Genomic DNA, 24,762 nt, shown 5'->3' with positions numbered 1-24,762 from the left:
TCACATAATTAATTCGGTAACCCGGTTAACCCATGGATGGGAGGACGCCAGGTCACGTGGTTGAGTTATTGGCGTTCACGGTCAGTTGGCGACCTGCCGCGTCACGGAATTATCCATGTGCGACGGCGTACAATTCCGGGGAGTCTGGTGGGGAACCTGAGATAGCCGCCCCCCCAAGTTGCCCTCTCACCCCTGGCCCGTATACATATATATATATATATATATATATATATATATATATATATATATATATATATATATATATATATATATATATATATAGTGTTGCTGAAATGGCCCTTAGTATGCTATTAAATATAGGATTTGCCCAGACCCCCCATTAAATGCATGTTTAGCCAGGTTGTTCGGTAAATGGACGCTACATGTGTGTCGGGAGATGTAGCATGCATGCTTATTGTTCGTACATTGGTGGTGTACCGAGAGCTTCTTCTTCTTCCTTCCCTCTCCGGATAAGGCCCCGCCCAGTCAGCTGAGAGGGAGTGGCCTAGAGAAGGACGTGAAACTGAAGGGAGGAGCGAGTGGTTTTGGAGGTGAGCGAATGAAGGAAAGGCAGGGTGGATCTGTGAGGAGAGCGCCGAGGTGTGCGGTCGGCAGTAGGAGAAATTGCATGAGGGTATTTGCGATCGGCTTTTCGTAAAGAGTGAGCCGAAAGAAAGGCAAGGAAGGGACTGAATGAAGGTCTGTCTGCCATCGGCTGGGAGAGGTTCTGCCTGAGGTCGAGTGTGCGATCGGCAGTCGGAGGAACTGAACCTAAGGGTTAGGCTGCAATCTGCTTCGAGAGGACCTGGCTGCTGTGTGAGTCTGGAGTCTGCTTCGAGAGGAGGTCATCGACAGTTTAAACCTGCGTCTAACCACGGAGCCTCTGTCCCGACTCACGGTATGGCTCGACACGTTTGTCGATCCGCCTGCGGAGCCCAAACACCTCGATTTGGCCTTGTCTGGTGAACAGGCCAGGCCTGGACTTGAATGCTGGACCATGTGGGAAACCAGCTGAGACCCACCATCGATCTGACGGTCTTGTGCCGTCGACATTGCGCGGGGTCAGAACACGCTGAGAAGGGCGTGCGCAAGCGGTGCCTTGAGAAGAAAGAGTACGGCGCCGCCATCTTGCCACATGGCGTGCTCAAGCTTGGGGCTCGAATCCGTGGACATTGGCTTGTCGCGAGCCACATTCGTGCTTTTGTCACTTTCCTCTCGTCCATTAAACATCACCAAGTACTCTGTCTTGTCTGCATGTCGTTTAAGGTTTATCTCGTTAGAGTTCCCTTCGAAACACATAATCCGTAGCTCCCTAGTTAAGAACGGGTTATAGATTAATTATAACATTGTCATGGAATGCTTTGCTTGTGTCGTGTAGACCCCGATGTATCCTGTCCGCCAGGAATGAATTTGCCCGATTCGTGAAAAAAAATAAACAAAAAAAACTGGTGACGGACTTTGAATCCCGACAACGCTCGAATCCCGCCACCGCGGAAGCTATTAACGATTGGTGTCTGGAGTGGGTTGAGAATCCCTCCATCGCCGATCCTTAATATTTGGTGTCGGGAGTGGGATATTTGGACCTGTGGTGCATTTCGCACCCCGAACATTGGTTACGAGAGGCGCGAGAAAAAAAAAACGGTCCAAATTTGCTTTGATTTTATTTTGAGCGGATCGGGTGTAAAACGTCGAAATTATAAAGAAAAATGGAGTCGCAAAATGGCGGCGCGGCTCCAGCTCGGCACGACACTAACCGGGAGTGGGTCAATAGCGCAACGAGCCGCACAGCACAAAGAAAACGCTCCCGCCCACCGGTTCAGGCCACGTGGTCATGGCAGGTGAAGCAGGACGACAATGCGTATATTGACGAGCTTCATGCACGATTGGAGGATACCCTGGAGCAGAGAAGGGGTAATGGAAATTATATAGAGGAATTGCAAATTAAATTGGACGAGGCACTACGGCAGGCAGACGAGGTTCAGGAGGATTATGTGCACAGGGAGTTGCAGCGATTGGCCGATGCACAGGAACAAATTCGGTGGCTGGAAAAGGACTTAGCCAACACAGTTGAGGGACTATATGGAGAAAGGGTTAAAGTGGAGTGGTTTACCCGAAGGGTGTTGGAACGAGAGAGGAGCGAACTGAGCAGAGGAATAGAGCAAGAGCAGATTGGTATCTCCCAAGATAGGAAGAGCTTGGAGGAAGAATGGAAAATAAAGCTGGAAAAGGAAAAACGGAAACATGATTTGGAATTGAAACAACTGAAGGAAGAGTTAAGATCAGGCAATCAGATAAGAGAAAGCCTAGAACAGAAGATAAGAAGAGGAGAGAAATATCTGGAGCAAAGGAAGGAAGAATTGTTGGAAAAGTCAAGACAAGTTCAAGGAACTACAGGAAGAATTGTGGGAAAAGTCAGTGCAGCTTTGGGAATCGAAGTGCAGGGGAAATGAACTGGCACGTCAAGTAGAATATAGCGAAGGATACGGTAAGAGAATGGACGAAAGGAGGGAGGAAGCATGCGAAAGAGATGAGGAGATGAGAGAGGAATTATGGGAAAAAGCGAAGAGGGAACAAGAAGAACATGAATTGGAAATTGACCAACTAAAGGAGAGAGCAAGGTTGGAGTATGTGGAGATGAGCAAGAAATTAGGGGAAAAAGCTTCTGAGTTACAGAAACGCCAAAGCAAAGAGAGGGAATTACAAAATGAGCTGAGGATGTTAAGAGAGGAAAGAACCAGAATGGAAATGAAACGTCAAGGTACCACACTGTGCAGATCGAACAGTTAGAAGCCAAAGCAAGATTAAAGAATGAAATGGAAGAAAGAGTAGTGAAAGAACAACGAATGAAGCAGGAAAGGGAAATCAATAAATTGAAGGAAGCGACGAGATTGGAGAAGGAAGAACAAGAGAGACAGTGCAATAGGAAACAAAAAGAACATGAATTTGAAATTGACCAACTAAAGGAGAGAGCAAGGTTGGAGTATGCGGAGATGGTGAAAGAACAAGGAATGAAGCAGGAAAGGGAAATCAACCAATTGAAGGAAACTAAGAGATTGGAGAATGAGGGACATGAGAGAGAGTGGGAGAGGAAACAAAAAGAGTATGAATTTGAAATTGACCAACTCAAGGAGAGAGCAAGGTTGGAGTACGTGGAGATAGTGAAAGAACAAGGAATGAGGCAGGAAAGGGAAATCAACCAATTGAGGGAAACGACAAGATTGGAGAATGAAGAACATGAGAGACGGTAGGATAGAAAATAAAAAGAAAACAAATTTGAAATTGACCAACTAAAGGAGAGAGCAAAGTTGGAGTACACGGAGATGGAAGAACTCCGGAAAGATAACGAACAACGAAAATGACTCAGAGAGGAAGAACGACTCAAATGGAAAGTACAATGGAGCCAGGAAGTAGAACAGCACAATAATATGGGAGGTGTGACATCACCACAGGGAGTAGTGGTGCGGAACTTGATTGACATCACTCGCCCGATGAAACCACAATTAGAGCAAACCCTTCGGAAGGAGACATTGAGGGAGCATACAGGGTTGTTGACAAATGAAACAAAATTTGAGCAGGTCCAGCATGTGGAGCTGACAGCCCCAGAGGAGTGTGGCGAACCGATGATGAGCAACCTGCTGGAGAGAAGCGTCCGGACAGAGGTGACTCTGGAACGAAGCAGGTACGTGGGCACATGCATACATGTTGCGGACGATGAGCTTAAGGTAGAAATTGAAATTTATGTTAATGAAGAGACTCTGTCCGATGGGGTGCACGTATGCATAACCCCTGAATGTGTGTGTGGAGTGCCTGTGAATGAATGCTGTGAGCCCACAGTCCAGACTACAGCTCCGGTATGTACTGCCAAGGCTGAAACGTGTGTGGGTACTTACGAGGCAGTCGAGAATGTAGCCCTGGAGTGCGAGGCGGTTGGTCAGTGCGCAGGCAAGGTTAAAGGTGTGAAATGTGAACATCTAACCTTGGAATGTGTGCAGCCTGCTGTGTGTGGGAGTCCTGGGCATGGAATGAGTGGTGACGTAGGAAATAGGTTTGAGGTGCAAGGGGAAATAGAAATGCCACCAGGACAGAACTTGACACAGGCGACAAAAACCATAATGGACAACTCCGCATGGGTTCTTGCAGAGTTCGAGGTGCTGCATCCAGGAGCAGGCTTTAGAAATTGGATTTTAATTTCTCCATCAGCCTCACAGGAACTTTGGGGTAGAGCGCAGATGAATAGCAACTGGCACTGGCGTGTCACTTGGCCTTCAAACCTTTCTGAGCACATGAGGGGTTTGGCTAGCTGAGTGGGGTATTTCTGTCTTCAGGGAGTTATGGAGAAGAGGGGGAGGCTGCTTCTCCGATTGGGGTTTACCTGATTTCCGTGAACCCTGGAGAAGAGGGGGAGGCAATTCCACCGATTGGGATTTACCTGATTTCCTTGAACCCTGGAGAAGAGGGGGAGGCAATTCCACCGATTGGGATTTACCTGATTTCTGTGAACCCTGGAGAAGAGGGGGAGGCCATTCCACCGATTGGGGTTTACCTGATTTCCTTGAACCCTGGAGAAGAGGGGGAGGCCATTCCACCGATTGGAATTTACCTGATTTCCGTGAACCCTGGAGAAGAGGGGGAGGTCATTGCACCGATTGGGGTATACCTGATTTCCGCGAACCCTGTAGAAAAGGAGGGGGTGGACCACCACCCCAATTGAGACTTGACCCTTTGAGCTGTGGCGGAAAGGCGGCGGGGTCGTGTAATGGGTAAGGAGGGATTCGTTCCCTCACTCCCCTTTCCAATGAGCCAAAGAAGCAGGCCATATTGGGATGTAAGAAATTTTGATTGAAAATTGTACCGAAAGTGATTGCAAATTGAGAGATGACAGAAGGCATGAGTGGCACGAGTGGATTTGGGTGATTATTGGAAAAATGTGGTGGAGACGTTACAGGCAGAGCGTTAAACACCTGAAACAAGTGGATGACAGAGTGGCTTGTTTGAGGAAAGACTGAAATGCCTGGTTGGAACCATGCAGAGGTTCCATGGGGCTGGTGAAGAGATTTTGATGTTTTGTTTAAATTGTTGGAAATAAACGATTAGGGCAGTATGGAGGAGGCCAACGGACGACGGATGTAGAGACAAATTGAATGGGTTTGATGAAAAAGTGGACCAGTTAAATTTGATGGCCAAGTGGGATCTGAGGGACTGGTGTTTTTGTTTTCACATAAAAGTGAAAGGTGTTGGATGGTGTTGTGGGCTGGGTGTGTGGCACTGTGGAATGAATGACTAAAGTGTTTGGGTGAATGGCGTGGTTGTGCGAATGAGGAGAGTGAGTGCGAACAACGTACCCTGTCGGTAGGAGCCTCCTAACCAAGTTAGTGTAGGTTAGGGGAACTTATAGGATTTGACATGGATTCTGGCTGCTGTTCCATTGTGCCGGTGAACTGCGAGGGGTAAGTGCAGGCCAAGGTATGGGGGATACTGGCTGGTAGTGTGACATGGTATTGGAAGTTGGTGAGTTGGGAAATAGGGCACCAGGGCTTTGGGGGTTCCTGGCAGGTGAAGGCTGTCAGAGGTGCCAGGAGAGCACTGTAGGTTCAGTGCCAGGAGAGCACAGTATGGGGGCCACAGAGCCACCCCTTAAGCCGCTGTCACACCTTGACGATTTAGCCAGCGTATGCCGATTTATGAAAAATTTGTCTAAAATGCTGGCACACGTCGAATACGTTATGGGTACATTTTGTATATGTTAAAAGCACGCTGAAAAACACTGCCATACGTCGTAGTACGCTGGCTTTAAACGTTGTACTTTTGGGTTGTCCTCAAATTTTTGCATGTTTGAAATTTTATGAAGTATGCCGGCGTATGACTCACACGTTCCGCTACGCTCGCCATAAGTTGTAGGCACGTTATGCGACCGTTGACACACGTCGACACACGTTACTTGTAAGTTACTGATAAGTCGAAACACGTCGAGGTAATGTTTAGCATACCCGAAACTTATTTCTAACCTATGAGTAACGTTTTGTAAGCACGCTACACGAACGTTGTTCACACTTCGCAACACGTTACTTGAAAGTTCCTCATACGTCGAAACACGTCAAAGTAATGTTTAGGGTACCCGTGACTTATTTATAACCTATGAGTAACGTGCTTGGGAATTATTTGTAAAGCATGTCCTACGCACAAATACGTATGTAGACGTATTTGAGGTCTTCAGGACGACCACAGAACTTACTGAACGCGTTTCTAACTTACAGATACCGTATAATGGCGAATTGGCAACGATTAGGGGAATTGGTATATAAAAAGGGGCTTCGCAGGAGGAACCCCTCTTTTTTTTTTTAGACTTCGTGGTGAGTACATGTCCATGCCATTCCGAGAGATGGAGGATACGGCAAGGCTGAGACGACAATACCTACCTGTCCTCGAACATCAACATGACCTCATCGAGTTGACACTGCACCAGTTGCGTGCAAATAGAGCCAGGAGAAGAAAACGTGATTGGAGGAGAGGTAACTGGGTCAGACCATGGATCGGGAGGCGACGCCATTACGGAATATATGACCAGCTCATGGTGGAACTCCGGAATGAGGACCATGCATCCTTCATCAACTTCCTGCGAATGCCCCCAGCGATGTTCGACGAGCTGCTAGCCAGAGTGGGTCCAAGGATAACCAAGCAGTACACCTTCTACAGGGATCCGCTTGAGCCTGGCATGAGGCTGGCACTGAGCCTGCTGCTGTTGGTGCCGTGACTGCAGTGTTGTGGAAGCGATTTAACTCGTTCAATGAAAACGATTTCAATTGCCGAGCACCAGCGTCCAAAAACAATAGGCGAGTGACAGCCATTTATTTAAATCGTTCAGTGTAAATCATTTCAATAGTCGAGTCGAAGCGATTTAACTCGTTCAATGGAAACTATTTCAATTGCCGAGCACCAGCGTCCAAAAACAATAGGCGAGTGACAGGCATTTATTAAAAGTGAAGTTGCAGCCTATGAATAGAAAACCTCACGTAATCGTCGATGATACGCTGCCAAGCTATGCATACGTTAGACTATCGTTGGGCATAGGTTGTGGACGCCTAAAACACGCTAATCAATCGTTGGTATAACTTATCTATAAGTTATCGAAGTGTTCTGTGTTCATTAATAGTACACTATGCATTTGTCCAAGTCATTTTGAAGACTGTACTTTAAAAATTGAAACAAAAAAATAGTTCATCGTGGGAATGAGAAAAAAAAAATTAGCCGAAAAGAACATCGAACAATGGTGCAAAGTAGTCTCCTATTCGTGGATGCAACGAGTATCCATCATCACCCACACCCTCCCCATCACGCTCACCTACTACTACTGACATGGACCTACTACGACTACTACTGACACGCTCAGCTCACCTAATACTACTACTACTGATTCTACTGACATTGACATCTACTCAACATGGAGTCTGGAACACTGACGGGTTCCTCTTGTGAAGCCCATTTGTATATACCAATTCCCCTAAACGCTGCCAAATCGCCATTATACGGTAGATGTAAGTTAGAAACACGTTCAGTAAGTTCTGTGGTCATCCGGAAGACGTCAATCAAATTCGTCTACATACGACAATGTGCGTTTGAGATACGTTACACATAGGTTCAAAGCACGCTACACATAGGTTCAAAGCACGCTACTCATAGGTTCAAAGCACGCTACTCATCAGTTAAAAATTAAGTTTCGGTTATGCTAAACATTACCTCGACGTGTTTCGACTTATGAGTAACTTACAATTAATGTGTGTCCGACGTGTGTCAACGATCGCGGAGCGTGCCGAGAACTTATGCCAGCGTATGTGGAACTTGTGAGCCATATGTCGAGTACGTCATAAAATTTTCAGCATGCTTGAAATTTCACGACGTACTAGACGTACAACGGAATATGACGGCGTACTTCATTGTTTTTCAGCGTGCTCCTATCGTTTACACAACTTACCCATACCGTATTCGACGTGTGCCAGCGTTTTAGACACATTTTTCATAGGTCGGCATACGCTGGCTAAATCGTCAAGGTGTGACTGCGATATTGACACTTCCAATTTTCAGGCGCTTATGATTTAAATCGGCGTGCGGCAGGTTTTTAACAGAGAACGCCATGAGTTCGTCGGCGATACGTGCAGCGTGCTATGCCTAAGTTAAACTATCGGGCATAGGTTGTGAACGCCGACAACAGGCTAAGCATTCGTTGGTATAAGTTATCTATAAGACAACGAAACGTTCTGTGCCCGTTACTAATATGTTATGCATACGACCAACACGTTATGAATGCGACCAAAACTTAAAAAAAAACTCAAAACTTCAGCGTACGCCAACGTTTTACATACATTTTTATACGTTGCCATTGCTGGCTAAAATGTCAAGGTGTGACAGCGCATTTAGTTCGGAGCGCCAGAAGCATGCTCAGGTGAACCCCGAGATCGCTGGGTGTCCTCCACCCCCGATTGGAAGCAGGCAAGGAGGCCTAGTAGTAGTCACACTCCACAGCCAGCAAGTTATGCTTAGCACCACCAAATAGAAAAAGACAAATAAGGGCCTTGCCCAGGTTTAATAGAATGGAACAGTGTGCCAGGTCAGGAAAAATGGGTCATGAGGATCATTCTTGCCATAGCAGGGTTTGTTGCATTGTCTTAGAGCTAAAAGTAAATGGTTAGCTTCAATGAACTCTCCTCCGCACCATTCATGTGTGACACCTGGTACGAGTAGTGTTGATGGGAAAATTTGTTGGCAACGGCCAGGCTAGGTCACCCTCTCCAAGTGCCAGAGAGGCCACCAGTATGTCATGAGCACACACCCACGAAGATAAAGTTGAGTAAGAAACACACCATCCTGTCTGTAAAAGAAAAAAAAGAGAGAAAGAAAGAAAAAAAAAAAAAGAGAACTTAATCAAAACAAGTCCTGCCATAGCAAGTCAGGCAAGGAAGGTTAAGGGTATATTCCATCTCACCTGATCTGAGGTCATCACACCCACTTGCGTCCTCAAGAATGCCTCCAAACTGCATTTGCTTACCATCGATATCACCGTGCCACCATTGCTGTGTCACCTGCTGTCCAATGCAGGGCTTGTTGCCTGCTGCTGCTTGTGAGTATGCCATATGGGCCAAAGCAATTTTGTGGGCCATTGAGGCCAAAGTGCTTTTGTGGACCGTTGCAGCCGAAGATTCATGCCATTTTGTGGGCTCAGTGGGCCGAAGAACTCTTTGTGAGATTATGCCACGAGGCCGACTGAACTCGCCTGGTGAGAGGCCAATAAGGCCACGAAGTGAGGAAACCCTCAGGGGTGAATGGACAATACTGCCGGGAGGGAGCATGAAGGAGCGAACACGTTAAAGACTTTGAACCTTTGAATGTCCTGCTCCTATGCAAATATTGGTGTAAAACGTAAAATTTAATTCCCTCCCGTTCAAATCCATAATTAGAATGTTAAGTCGTGTGCATAGAGTGTGAATTTGTTTGCTAGATTGGTGACCTGACACACTAGGATAAAGACATGCCAATGTTACTGTGACACTTTGGTTTTTGGGTTAAGTGCTTCCCATTTTGTGGGTTAGAGTAAATGGGAGATCTGTGCTGTACGTTAGACAGGGCCATTACCGTGGGCTGCCCCAGATGGAGGCACAGGAGAGCCTCGGGAGAAAGGTGGGGGTAGTGTTTCAGAAATGGCCCTTAGTATGCTATTAAATATAGGATTAGCCCAGACCCCCCATTAAATGCATGTTTCGCCAGGTTGTTCGGTAAATGGACGCTACATGTGTGTCGGGAGGTGTAGGATGCATGTTTATTGTTCGTACATTGGTGGTGTGTACCGAGAGCTTCTTCTTCCTTCCCTTCTCCGGACGAGGCCCCACCCAGTCAGCTGAGAGAGAGTGGCACAGAGGAGGAAGTGAAACTGAGGGGAGGAGCGAGTGGTTTTGGAGGCGAGCGAACAAAGGAAAGGCAGGGTGGATCTGTGAGGAGAGCGCCGAGGTGTGCGATCGGCAGTAAGAGAATCTGCATGAGGGTATTTGTGATCGGCTTTTCGTAAAGAGCGAGCCAAAAAAAAGGCAAGGAAGGGACTGAATGAGGGTCTGTCTGCCATCGGCGGGGAGAGGATCTGCCTGAGGTCGAGTGTGCGATCGGCAGTAGGAGGAACTGAACCTAGGGGTCGAATCTGCCGAGGGAGGAACTGAACCTGAGGGTTAGGCTGCATTCTGCTTCGAGAGGACCTGGCTGCTGCGTGAGTCTGGAGTCAGCTTCGAGAGGAGGTCATTGACAGGTTAAACCTGCGTCTAACCACGGAGTCTCTGTCCCGACTCACGGTACGGCTCGACACATTTGGCGATCCACCTGTGGAGCCCAAACACCTCGATTTGGCCTTGTCTGGTGAACATGCCAGTCCTGGACTTGTATGCTGGACCTTGTGGGAAACCAGCTGAGACCCACCATCGATCTGACGGTCTTGTGCCGTCGACATTGCGCGGGGTCAGAACACGCTGAGGAGGGCGTGCGCAAGCGGTGCCTTGAGAAGAAAGAGTATGGCGCCACCATCTTGCCACCTGGCGTGCTCGAGCTCGGGGCTCGAATCCGTGGACATCGGCTTGTCGCGAGCCACATTCGTGCTTTTGACACTTTCCTCTCCTCCATGAAACATCACCAAGTACTCTGTGTCTTGTCTGCATGCTCTCCGTGTCTTGTCTGCATGTCGTTTAAGGTTTATCTCGTTAGAGTTCCCTTCAAAACTTCCCTATAGGCTTTTGACTCTGTGTCTAATCTCACTCTATCACTTGCAGGACAATTCTCAAATTTGTCATATGGAGAATCAGGGAATTCAAGGGGCTCAAGATCTAGTATACTTTTCATATTTATGAAGTAAACCTTTGCTTAAACTAAAATTCATCTTTGGTATCATCTTCGGTACTCTTATTGGTGCTTTCTCAATCATCTATAAAACTACTTTCATAACTATCGTTTGAACACAAACTCTCAGTATCATAACTGTCTTCTGTTCCAACAGAGATACTATCATCACTCTCATGATCTTCAGTTCAATAATGACTCATATTTAATTCGTCGAAAAAAACATTACCATCTTTATCTATATACTTTTTTTTCATTAACAGATTCAACTACTACATTTTTTATATTAAAGTTAATTTTAAAATTATCCTTAACGACTATTGAACGAAATGTCATTTCACCTGATATATTAACATCCTTTATTTCATCAGGATTTACATCTTTAGGGTTGTTGAAAAAAAAATATAAATTTCTCCTTGCATATTACAGATGGTCTTATCTTTTCTTTCTGAAGCTTCATCCATAAAGTTTTTCTTTTTTGAAACTTTTTCTTGTTTCATTGCTTTTTCTAGTTTTGAATATATTGCCGGAAGGAGAGGAGAAACTTTTGTTAGAGATACTTTAATTGATGTTCTTCGAGATATACTAAAAGCCCTTCCACTGAAGGAAATTGAAGCACTCATATTATTCACCATAATTGTTTTTATCCAATAATTGTTATATTTATCTTTATTCAATTTTACATCCTCGACATATTTCTCAGTTTCTTTTACAAATGAAGGGATTGATTGAAACTTGTCTTTTGTGTCTTGATACATTGTATTTATTAAGTGAAAAAAGTTGGAGGATAAAATGGTTTTAAGCACAGATTCACCTATAAATTAAACGAAATTTTCATCAAGAAAATTTTATTTTAAGCAAAGTTTTATTATATAAATATGGTGAATAACATACTGCGAACAACGTACTGCGATGTTTGTAATCATGAATATAAATGTTATAAAAAACACCTTCAAACAAACAAACACACATTCAATTTTTTCACACAATTATCTCCACTTGACTAAGAAGCAAAACATTGTGATAGATGTGATGATGATATTCTTCACAAAAATTATAATAAACACCTTCAATCACGCAAACACAAGAACAATGAAGAAAGGGAAGGTACCACTAAATTCTTCAATGAAAACACTGATGGGGCATTAAAAGGACATATAAAAATAAGATTGTTTCGCTTTCAAGACCCTGGACCATCTTCAATCATGGAAGCTGTTGATGTGGTTAAACAAAGTATTGAAACTATAATTAAAAACACATTAAGTGAAATGAAAAGTTTTAAGTTTTATATGGGAGTAAAATTGAATATGGTAGGACAGGGTAATGAAACTACTCCCTATATGAGGACAAACCCTCACTTTATCTCATCATTTCAAGATTTTGTAAGATGTGATGTTTACGATGAACTTCAGAGACAAGAACAAGATGTTGATAACACTGTTGTAGGTAGTGGATTTAGTATTACAAAAATAATCTTTTTAGATATACACATCAAAAATCAGATCCTCTTCAAGATTCTTCTTATATTGATTTACCAAAAGAGATAAACTTCAGAAAGCGGTTGTTAATATTCAAAACAAAGATAATAAATGTTTGGTCTGTTCTTGCTCACCTACGTCCTCCACAAGGGAATCCTGAAAGGGTTGAACATTATAAGAAATACGAGAATACCTTAAATCGTAAAGATTTAAAGTTTCCAATGTCATTGAGAGATATTCCTAAATTTGAGAAAATGAATAATCTACCTGTTAATTATGGATTAATGGATACAAACAAAGTTCAGATATTAAATTTTTAAACAACTATAAAAATTATGAAACACACATTGACCTTCTCTACTTTGCTTCAAAGGAAAAATCACATTATGCTTTCATCAAAAATTTATCAAGATTAACCAAATCACAACTAAATTAGAGAAAATGCAAAACGTATCCTTGTAAGAGATGTCTCAACTCCTTTCACACAAAAGAAAGATTAAATCAACATTCAAAATATTGTAGTAATCATAAATCAACCGTAATCAATTTACCAAAAGCAGGTTCAAACATACCATTCAAAGATTTTAACAAATCTATAAAACATCCATTTGTGATATATGCTGATTTTGAAAGTATCCTTGAAAAGATAGATACTGTTTCTCCAAATCCAAATAAATCATACACAAATAAATCTAAAAAACGTACTCCTTGTGGTTTCTGTTATTATATCAAATCATCTGTTGGTGATGAATACAACAAGTTGGAACTTTATAGAGGAGAAGATGCCTCAGAGGAGTTTGTAAGCCGATTGGAAAAAGACTGCATAAGACTAAGAGAAATAATGTTTAAAACCTATAAACCAATGTCATTAACAAAGGGAGAGAAAAAGGAATTTAGAAAGAACAGTATCTGTCATATTTGTGAGGAGAGAATTGAGGGAGAGGTCAAGGTGAGGGATCACTGTCATCTTACTGGTAAATATAGAGGTCCAGCTCATTCCCATTGTAATCTTAATTACAAGCCCCCAAACTTTATTCCTGTCTTTCTTCACAACAACGCTCACTGACACGCATCTATTTATAAATGAACTTTCAAAGACATCTGGAGATATTTCTGCCATTCCTAACACAGATCAAAAATACATCTCATTCACAAAAACAATTCATACATCCCCCATAACCCATATCAGATTTCTTGACACATACAAGTTTATGGCAAGTACATTACCTAACTTAGCATCAAATATTAAAAACTTACCGAATGTTAAATCACATTTATAAAATCAAGAAGTGATTGATCTCTTATCACAAAAGTGAACATATGAGGCCCCGCGAGGAGGAGCGATGTAAGCGCCATTTTTTAATGATATGATGATGATAGGCTCGGATGATAGGGTAAAGGTTAAATTAGTGCTGTATGGCATTAACTCCAAAATGGCCGATGTGTCGCTTACATCACTCCTCCTCGTGGAGTCTCATATCCGTATGACTATATGGATTCATTTGAGAAGTTTAAAGAAACACAACTTCCTTCAAGGGAAAGTTTCTATGGCAAGTTGAATAAAACTCATATTTCTGATAGTGATTATCCACAAGCTAAAAAGGTTTGGGAGAAGTTTAATATAAAGAATCTTGGAGAATATCATGATTTGTATCTTAAAACTGATGTATTGTTATTGGCTGATGTGTTTGAAACTTTTAGAACAGTCTATCATAATAAAAATTCTTATGTATTAGACCCCTTTCACGATTACACAGCCTCGGGTTTGGCTTGGAGTGCTATGCTAAAAAATGACAAAACAGAATTTGGAATTAATCAGTGATATAGATATGCTTTTACTGATAGAGAAGGCTAAAAGAGGAGGAATATCTCAAGTATGTTCCAAGAGATATGCTCAAGCAAATAACATATGTTCCTGATTATAATAAGAATGAGGATAACTCTTTCCTGATGTATTATGATGCTAACAATTTGTATGGGTGGGCTATGTCTCAATCTTTACCTAAAGGCCCAGTCACACCTTGACGTTTTAGCCAGCAATGGCAACGTATTAAAATGTATGTAAAACGCTGGCTTACGTTGAACTTTTGATGTTTTTTTTTTAAAGATTCGGACATATTCATAACGACTTGGTCTTATGCATAACGTATTAATAACAGACACAGAACGTTTCGTTGTGTTACAGATAACTTATACCAACAAATGCTGAACCTGTTGTCGGACTTCACAACCTATGCCCAACGATAGTCTAACTTAGGCATAGCGTGCTGCACGCATCGACGACAATGACGTGGCGTAGGTTATGAAAAGGCTGCCGCACAACGATTCAAATCATAACCGCCGCAGAAATGGAAGTGTCAACATCGCAGTCACACCTTGGCGATCTTGCCAGCGTATGCCGACCTCTGAAAAATGCGTCTAAAATGCTGGCGCACGTCGAATACGGTATGGGTAAGTTTGGTATGCGTGAATAGAACGCTAAAGTATGCTATCATACGTCGTAGTAAGTGGAGTACATCTTGTAATTTTGAACATGTTGAAAATTTTACGACGTACTTGCAGTATGACACACGCTCCGCATGCGATGGGAATAAGTTGTACGCACGATATGCGATCGTTGACACACATCGACACACGTTACTTGTAAGGTATTCATAAGTCGAAACACATCAAGGTAATGGTTAGCGTCAGTGTTCCAGACTCCCGGTTTTTTTTTCTTCGGTATGACGGTGTTCAGTGTACAGTGCGGTTATGATTTAAATCGTTGAGCGGCAGCCTATTAATTATATTATATTATAACGGCACTAGAAATTGAAGTGTCAAAATCACCATCATACCGAAGGAAGGAAGAAAAAAAAAAAAAACCAGGGAGTCTGGAACACTGACGCTAACCATTACCTTGATGTGTTTCGACTTATGAGCACCTTACAAGTAACGTGTGTCTATGTGTCACCGATCGCGTAACGTGAGTACAACACGTTACTCATAGGTTAGAAATAAGTTTCGGGTACACTAAACATTACCTCGACGTGTTTCGACTTATGAGTAACTCACAAGTAACGTGTGTCGACGTGTGTCAACGATCGCGTGACGTCCCTACAACTAATGGCCACCGTTATGCGGAACGTGTGAGTCATATGCTGGCATAAGTCTTAAAATTTCAAGCATGGAAAATTTGAGGACAACCGAAAAGTACAACATTTAAAGCCAGCGTACAACGACATATGGCAGTGTTTTTCAGCGTGCTCTCAATGTTATCAAAACGTACCCATAACGTATTCGACGTGTACCAGCGTTTTAGACAAATTTTCCAAAAATCGGCATAAGCTGGCTAAAACGTCAAGGTGTGACTGGTCATTTATGGAAAACTTAAATGGGTTAAAGAAAAACATTATGAAAAAGTTTTACAAGATATTGTTGTCTCCTCTCAAAAAGAATTGGATGAAGCTGAAGTTGTATATTATTTTGAGGTTGATTTAAAATATCCAGAAGAACTTCATCACAAACATAAAGACCTACCTTATGCCCCTGATAATGAAAGTCCAAGAAAAGAATGGTTAAGTGATTCCCAACAGTCATTTAATATAAAAGGTAAATCTCCAGAAAAACTACTTAATACATTAAATGATAAAGAAAGTTATGTTTTGCATCAAAGTAACTTGAAACAATATTTATCTGCTGGGTTGAGAGTGAGGAAAATTCATCAGATTTTAAAATTCAAACAAAGTAATTGGTTAAAGAAGTATATTGATTTTAAGAGAAAAAGGAGAACAGAAGCAAAAACAGATTTTGAGATGGACTTTTATAAATCGATGAATAATGCTGTATTTGGAAAGACTATGGAAAATGTTAGGAATCGACAAAACATAAGACTTGCTACATCTTGGAAACAGGCTTCAAAGTTAATTAATAGACCAAGTTTTGAATGAGCGGAGGTGTTTTCAGAGAACTTTTGTGCTATTCATTTGAAAAAAGAGAGTATTGAAATGGATAAACCTATTTATATAGGAATATCAATTCTTGACTTGTCAAAGTTGTTAATGTATGACTATTGGTTCACGCAAAAATATTTTCACGAAAAAAATAAGTGACCACTATATTCGTTATTGTTGTGTGTGTTGTCTGCATGTCTGTCTGCATGTCTGTCTGCATGTCTGTCTGAATGTCTGTCTGAATGTCTGTCTGTATGTCTGTCTGTATGTCTGTCTGTATGTCTGTATATCTGTCTGTATGTCTATCTGTCTCTGTCCCGAGCATAGCTCCGTGGGTTTTGATCTGATCCTGACAAAATTTTGGTGGGAGGTTTATATCGTGATCTAGTTGTGTTTTTCTGAAAATGGGCGTTTTCGCACATTGGGGCGGAGCCACGCCCAAAAAACATGTGTTTTTAGGGGGCAGCCAATTTCAATTTGCATCTTCTCCGAGGGGATTTGTCAAATCTGACAGGGGTTTCGGTATTTAGTTAGCCAATGGCACCTGCATAGCCCCACGGAGCTCGATTTTTCATTTTCGTCCCAAGGTCAAGGTCACAAGGTCACGAACTTAGAAAATTGCGAAATTGACATAAAAATTTTTCTTCTCCGAGGGGTTTGTCGAATCTGGCAGGGGTTTCGATATTTGGTTAGCGCAATGGCACCTGCATAGCCCCACGGAGCTCGATTTTTCATTTTCGTCCCAAGGTCGAGGTCACAAACTTAGAAAATTGCGATTTTGACATAAAAATCCATCTTCTCTGAGGGGTTGGTCGAATCTGGCAGTGGTTTCGGTACTTGGTTCGCCCAATGGCACCTGCATAGCCCCACGGAGCTCGATTTTTTTTTTTTTTTCATTTTCGTCCCAAGGTCCAGGTCAAGGTCACGAACTTAGAAAATTTCGAATTTTGACATAAAAATCATTCGACCGCCAAAACTTTGAGAGCTGGGATGACAATATTTATTATGCATAATCTTGAGGTTGTTCCCCACCTAAAGTCTTGAAACCATTTTGCTCAATCTCGAACACCTTGCCCGTGGCGCCCTCTTCAAGTTTGTTTTTACGCTGATTTCATCAAAGTATGGTTAATCCGATGAGTGTGAAATGCCATATAGCCTATATGATGTTATATTGTTCCTGAAATGTTCCAGAGGAAGTTTTGCACCAAAAGTCATAATCCTTGACCTTTGAACTTTAAAGGTCACAAAGGTCAAATTTTCAAAGTTGTGGGAATCGAACCGGGTTTTCGACCTTCTTCGCTGAACTAGCTCCAATAAGCTATAGCACGTATCCTGTTTCCTTATTTTAATGTCCACAACATTGTTTTGTGACCTTTAAAGGTTATGCAAAGGTCAAATTTTTAAAGTTGTTGAACGAAACCGGGTTTTCGACATTTTGCAGCTCATAACCTGTCACTCATACCACATCATGTTGATCATTTTTATAACTTGGTCAAACATTATCACATTGCCTCATCTTTTACTTCTGAAACAATCTACATCGTCAAATACTGCTCGTGAACCATCGTCGTCTTCAGACTTGTTACTATAATAATTTAAAATCAAAGTATAAGGATAATGTGTCATTGTTATATATGGATACAGATAGTTTTATATTAGAAATTAAGACAAGTGATTGATCTGAGGATATGATTGATAATATTGATATACTGTGGATCATACAAGTAATTATAAGTCGGGTGATGTGTTGTTTTCATCAAAGAATAAAAAAGTTATTGGTAAGTTTAAAGATGAATTGGGTGGGAAGGTCATGAGAGAATTTATAGGATTGAGATCAAAGTCTTATGCTTTTACGTATATTGATAATAATAACATTGAAAGGTGTGATAAGAAGCTAAAGGGAATAAAGAAAAATATAATCAAGGAAACAATAAACTTTAAACATTATTACAACTGTTTAACCTTAAAGAAGGAAGAGTACAGAAAAATGAATACAATAAGAAGTTATAAACATCAATTATATACAGAAGAGACAAATATGAAAGCATTAGGAGCTTTTGATGATAAAAGATATATTTTAGAGAATGGAATCAATAGTCTCCCTTATGGTTATAAGTGTAAGTGTTAAGATATTGGGTTGGGAATTTTAACAGGCTACCGTCTTTTTACTGATTTATAAATGATAGAACTAGGCAATAACCAAACCAAAGAGTGGAGATGTAATCAGCCTTGGTATTTAAATGGAAAACATAAAGAATGTGAGAAATATCAAATAAGTCTTATTGAAGAAATACCTGGGGTAAAAGTAGATAAAACAAATTAACTACCGTCTTCTTACTAATTTATAAATGATAGAACCAGGCAATAACCAAACCAAAGAGTGGAGATGTAATCACCCTTGGTATTTAAATGGAAAACATAAAGAATGTGAGAAATATCAAATAAGTCTTGTTTCAGAAATACCCGGGGTAAAAGTAGATAAAACAAATCAGCGGATAAATTTAATTACAAATTAGTTGGAGAATGTAAAGAAAAGAATAAATATCCTTGAATGGACTGAAAACTTTGATGGTTATCAATTGAACAATGGAAAAACAATTTACTGTAATCTCAAAATGATATGTGGCTCAGGAGGTGGCCAAACAAGAGCATTGAGAGAAGTTTATCATTTCATTTCTGCTCAACAAAAACACAAACCAAGAACCAAGTTCCAAAGTAATCTTTGTGAAAATACTCGATGGTGATGAATGTAATAGGAAAATTAATTTATTCCCCAAAGTAGAACATGGACAAATATTCATTGGTTCGCTCTTTGAATGGAATGAAAATATGGAAGAAAAGAAGTGCTTTAATCAGGAAGTCTCAATTTTACATTTGCTCAATGCGGCAGAGATCAGTCTCCTATTTTGGGCTTTTGGGCCTTGAGTCAGAGAGTTTTTCCCTTTTCCCCCATTCATTTGAATGGCTGCCTCAGAAGCCCCATTTATCCTCCACTCATGTTACCGTTTTTGGACGTGTTGGTTGATAGATCCAACCTTGATTTCACAACATCTGTCTACCGGAAGCCCACTTTCACAAGGCAGTATACTCAGTGAGACTCCTGCAGCTCCACGAGATACAAAATTACCTTGATCAATATCCTGGTTAACAGAGCACAGAGGATTTGTTCACCTTGTAATCTTCCTGCTGAAACTGACAAAATCTTGAATATACTCGGTGAGAATGGTTATCCTGAGCATATAGTTAAGAGATACGTGCACAAGTTTCTAAACACGATAAACGATCAAAAGATTGGTCCGGACAAATGTCCAGTCTATATCAGGATGCCCTGGAAAGGACAATCATCACGAAGATTCAGAAGTACAAATCAAACATATTGTGCCCAACATGTTTCTGGCTGTGCAACCCCGAGTAATCTTTACCTCTCGCCATTTGCTGACGTCAGTCAACAAGGATGTACTACCCACCTCACAAACCAGCAATGTTATTTATGAGTTTAAGTGCCGATGTGAAGCTCGGTTCGTGTGCCGCACAACACTAAGATTGGCTGATCGGATCAGACAACACATCACCGTGGCGATTCGAAGAAAGATTGTGAGGGTAAGAACACAACCAGTGCGAGCATGGAGAAATATCCAGCAACCACCGGCCACTGTATCTGCTTCATCTGCCATCGCACAGCATCTGGTTGCCAACCCTATCTGTGCAGACCAGTACAATGCAGATATGTTCAGGATATTGAGCCGAGGTCGGAGCTCATTTCATTTACGTATGTTGGAAGCAACCTTCATCCTTACCACCGATCCAATAATTATGTCGTCAAAAGGAATTTGTACAATCTTTGTGTCTCTTTCAGCATGGAAAGATCAAGGGAAATACAGTAACAAATGGTGAATGGACCTTCGGGGAAACCCATCCCCCCTTTCTCCAGGATGCGGTTGCAAATGTCAATCATTGACGAACTCTGGTCCAGCCAATGGGAGCTCGAGGTGAAGATGATGAGCCGACCAATGGGCAGTCGGATTAACTGTGATGTCATTACGGTTGAACCAATCAGTGTCTACCTTATTGAGACCTGCGCATAAAGCACGCACCTTCACTTCCTCCTTCATTTACTGCGATTTTTACCCTGAAGAGTGCAGCACGAAAAGCTTCCGTCACTATTATGTCGTGTTTGTATCCATATTAAAGTTCTTTAGTACCAAACATCTATGTGTGTGTGTGTGTGTGTGTGTGTGTGTGTGTGTGTGTGTGTGTGTGTGTGTGTGTGTGTGTGTGTGTGTGTGTGTGTGTGTGTGTGTGTGTGTGTGTGTGTGTGTGTGTGTGTGTGTGTGTGTGTGTGTGTGTGTGTGTGTATATATATATATATATATATATATATATATATATATATATATATATATATATATATATATATATATATATATATATATATATATATATATATATATATATATATATATATATATACTCATGGGGTATGCTTACACATTGGAAACAATAACGAACCGTCCTTCCCCATTATTTCGGGTCACTCACCTGCATTTCATTTTTCATTTCTTTTCATTTTTTTTCATTTATTTATATTTTCATTTATGGATGCTTTCTGATGCTTCTGCGATTTTTCCTGGTGTATCAACTTAATTGTCCATCAGCACACAAAATTACTGTGCTTCCTCATTGTCTCGGATCACTCACCAAAATTTTTTCATTTATTTATTTTCATTTATTTATCTTTTCATTTACGGATGCTTTCTGATGGTTCTCTGATTTGTTTCTGGTGTATCGGCTTCGATGTCCATCAGCATACAAAATTTCAGCTTCATACATGACCCGGAAGGTTCTGAACTTTAATATCAGTCAGTCAATGAGTAAGTGAATCATTGGTTGGAATGAGCTTTATACATTAGATATATAATTTTTCAATGCGGTTTATCTCTAACACACACACACACACACACACACACACACACACACACACACACACACACACACACATACACACACACACACACACACACACACACACACACACACGGTCTGCCTTGTAGGCACGTGACACGTCAGCCATTATAAAGCTTGCAGTGTTCGTGTGAGAAATTTCTGAGGACATTCTGAAGACTCAATAGCTCAGTGGGCTGTTGCGTGAAAGCGATGAGGTCCTGGGTTAAGTCAATTTTTTCATACGAGCCCCACAGGAATTTATTTCTGTTTTATTATATATATATATATATATATATATATATATATATATATATATATATATATATATATATATATATATATATATATATATATATATATGTGTATGTACTGCATATCCAAAAGTTTAGAGCAGTTGGGAAGTGTATATTGTTGAAAAGAAAGGTGCATTCAACAAAAAATGTATGAAGATACACCCTGATAATTTAGTCGTAAACAACTGAGAGCAGACCTTGTCTCAGGCGACGTTTCATCCACAAAACCATGGACTCTGTCAAGTCAAAAGACCCTGGGCCTCAGTATGTATCCATTTTTATATTAACGAAGCAGCCATTTTCAGTTAAGTTCTGGATTGAGGGCAAAATCAAAGACGAGTTATCACACAGAGTAAGACCATTAGAAAAAAACACCATCACATCATCGATAGTCTGCTCTGCTCTCTTCCTCATTTGTGACCAAGTGTCATAAGTGTGGGGACTAGTAAATTTGTGTACACGCTTTTGTTGCTGTGCTTCCAGGACACGACCATGGTTGGCTGTGCCTCCAGTTTCAATGTGTGGTGATTTGTGAGCTGTGCCATCGGTGGAATCCCCATTGATTGTTGCTTATGTGTGGACATTGCGTTTTTGGGCATAAATCGTTGTTCTCTGCTTACCCAGTCTGGCTGTTTGTACCATACATTTTGTAACTTGTATTGGAGTGTTGTACATTGTTGTTCTGTCAATGGTTTCCACAATTAGACCACCTCCTCAACCTTTGACAAGCCACACCTCCAGAGTCGATCTACGTCATTTATTGGGCATTGCAACATGGGTCGCATCCAGGTGAAATGTCTGGCCAGGCTGCAGGCAATGGCATGCTGTCGCTGATGATGTTAATGACCAAGTCAAAATGCTCTGTTACTGTATGTTTGTCTATTCTTTGTTTCAGATTTCTTCCAGTTTCACCAATGTAGATTTGTGACAGTTCCCGCATGATAAACAGTACACAACACTCAATCTATCACCAGCTGGGATCCTGTGCACGATAATTTTGATATTGTGATCAAAAGACACACTGTGGTGTTAATTATGTCACTGTTAATTGCTGACATATTGTACTCTACATGAACAAAAGTTAATGTGCACATTTGTGACATTGTCTCATGGCACCAGGTGAGCCCAGTCTGTGTTATTTACATGCTGGAGACGGCATGTGTGAAGACTTTGAAAAGGGCAAGGTGCAAGAAGATTGTGGATTTACACTGCCTCCCGACATGATCGACCAATGGGCTTTTGAGGTCTCAATATCCCAAGGGGGGCTGATCTGTCCTTCACAGGCTATGATTGGTGGGCCACCAGTGTTGGAGGTCAGTGTTTAAAATTTATTTGTACATGCTGACAATCTACTTTACAATAACTGATGTTTCGGACAATTGATAACTTCATCAACGAAACACAAAATTAGTTCACTCCAACGATGAACCTCGTGTCATGGAAGCCATTTTTAACTCAACCATTATTTTCTTGCTTCCATTAACGGTACAATACATGTACGGATTAATATTATCTATCATTAATTTCAGATGTCACATTTGCTATTATTATTAATGTCCTTTGCAATGTGGCATTTATGATGTGTTTGGTCCATAACAACCTTTCAATGATCCGCGTGAGGCTTTGTGTTGCATATTGCATCTAAAAAGGCCAGAGACTGGATTTGGTAATACAGTTCATTGCTCATGCTTAACAATCGGTTACATTCCTGATAATATTTTTGTCTCTTCAATTATAAATCCTCATGTAATAATATACGAGGTGATCCATAAATAAGTCCTTATTAACCTCCGCCATCTAAGATCGGAGGTAACTGTTTTCACCCGTTTCTGTTTGTTTGTGAACAGTATTATGGAAAAACTCCTCGACGGATTTCGACGAAACTTGGTGGGGGGGGGGGGGTTAGGTATGGTCCAAGGATCATGCAATTAGATTTTGGAATTGGTCCCCCCCCAAAAAAAATAATTGTATGAGAAAAATTTTTTTTTTTGCATTTCTACATGTTTGAAGTGATTTCCAACCCCCCCCCCCCAAAATGTTGGAGAAAAGAACTATAACTCTGTCAGCACTGTTGACATCATATTTAATGAATAAGATATGAGGTTCACTTGAGTGACCCAGCAGTATTGGCGGCGGAGGTTTTGCACTCTCCCGAGTGCTCCCCCTCTAGTTTTAGAGCAATACCACATTGTTGATGGAAATAAAACATTATATATATATATATATATATATATATATATATATATATATATATATATATATATATATATATATATATATATATATATATATATATATATATATATATATATATATATATATATATATATTCTTTTTTCCTGAAACGCCATTTATTGCCATTGTAATTTGTGAACATCAAATTGAAAATAAGCTCTTGTGTTCTCAGCACATTTTTTTCAATCGTTTCACATTTTCCACTGAACTTCTCTGGCAAATCAACAAGAGCATCGCAGATATACATTTATAATTCGTCCAAATGAGTGGGTTTGCTGGCATGCACTTCTTCTTTAGCCCATCTCCACAAAGGAAAATCATATGGGGCTAAATCAGGACTCCTGGATGGCCATTCCATTGGTGTTCGTCACCCGATACATCTGTGGGGGAAAGTGGATATCCGAGCATTTATGAACTTCAATCGAGTCGTGCGAAGGGGAACCATCTTGCATAAAATTGTTTCCTCTGTTTTGTCGCATTGCTGAATTTTTGGAAGGAGAAGGTTTTGAAGCATTTCCAAATATCTCAGTCCAGTAATTGTATCATAGAGGACATAAGGTCCATTGAGTTGGGTTGAAGTGATTCCCCACCAAATAAGCAGTTTTGGCTGACTTTGGCTGTCTTCTGCTGTCATTTCTGGATAATTTTCTGACCAGTAATGGCAGTTTTACCTGTTGACAAAGCCACCAATGAAAAACAGCTTCGACAGACCCGATAATGTTCAGTAACACACCTATACAAACACCTATTCACTTAGGGAAATGTTCACAAAACTTCATTCTCTTGTCACCATCATCTGGAAACAACTGCTGAAAATAATGTTTGTTTGGTTTCCATCCTAAGTCCTTCTTCAAAATTCCCTGAATTGTGCAATGGCTTATTCTACTCCTCCTCTCCGCTTGTCTGATCGACTTCTTTGGGCTCCATGTGGACGTGTCTCATACCCGGTCAATGCTTTCTGGTGATCTCACTGTGGTACGTCTTCCTGATCTCTTTACGTCTTTACTGATCCAG

At 41.1% G+C, this 24,762-nt stretch overlaps 1 protein-coding gene across 3 annotated transcripts in view; it reads left to right on the top strand.

Annotated features, from left to right (window-relative positions):
- Positions 1 to 24,762, top strand: part of LOC147012578 (pappalysin-1-like) — a 227,682-nt gene that overhangs the window by 88,183 nt on the left and 114,737 nt on the right. For all 3 annotated transcript variants that reach the window (XR_015050994.1, XR_015050995.1, XM_085853554.1), the window contains exon 10: positions 22,633 to 22,826. Coding sequence is in view for 1 of the 3 variants with exons in the window: in XM_085853554.1 (XP_085709680.1) it covers positions 22,633 to 22,826 (194 nt within the window). In the remaining 2 variants the exon portion in view is untranslated. The remainder of the gene's footprint in view (positions 1 to 22,632; positions 22,827 to 24,762) is intronic.

Source organism: Eptatretus burgeri, chromosome 14, assembly GCF_056783735.1.
Source record: "Eptatretus burgeri isolate ZD-2024b chromosome 14, Ebu_testis_v1, whole genome shotgun sequence".
NCBI lineage: Eukaryota > Metazoa > Chordata > Myxini > Myxiniformes > Myxinidae > Eptatretus > Eptatretus burgeri.
Note: the sequence above shows the minus strand (reverse complement) of the source record. Positions and strands in the feature narration are given on the sequence as shown.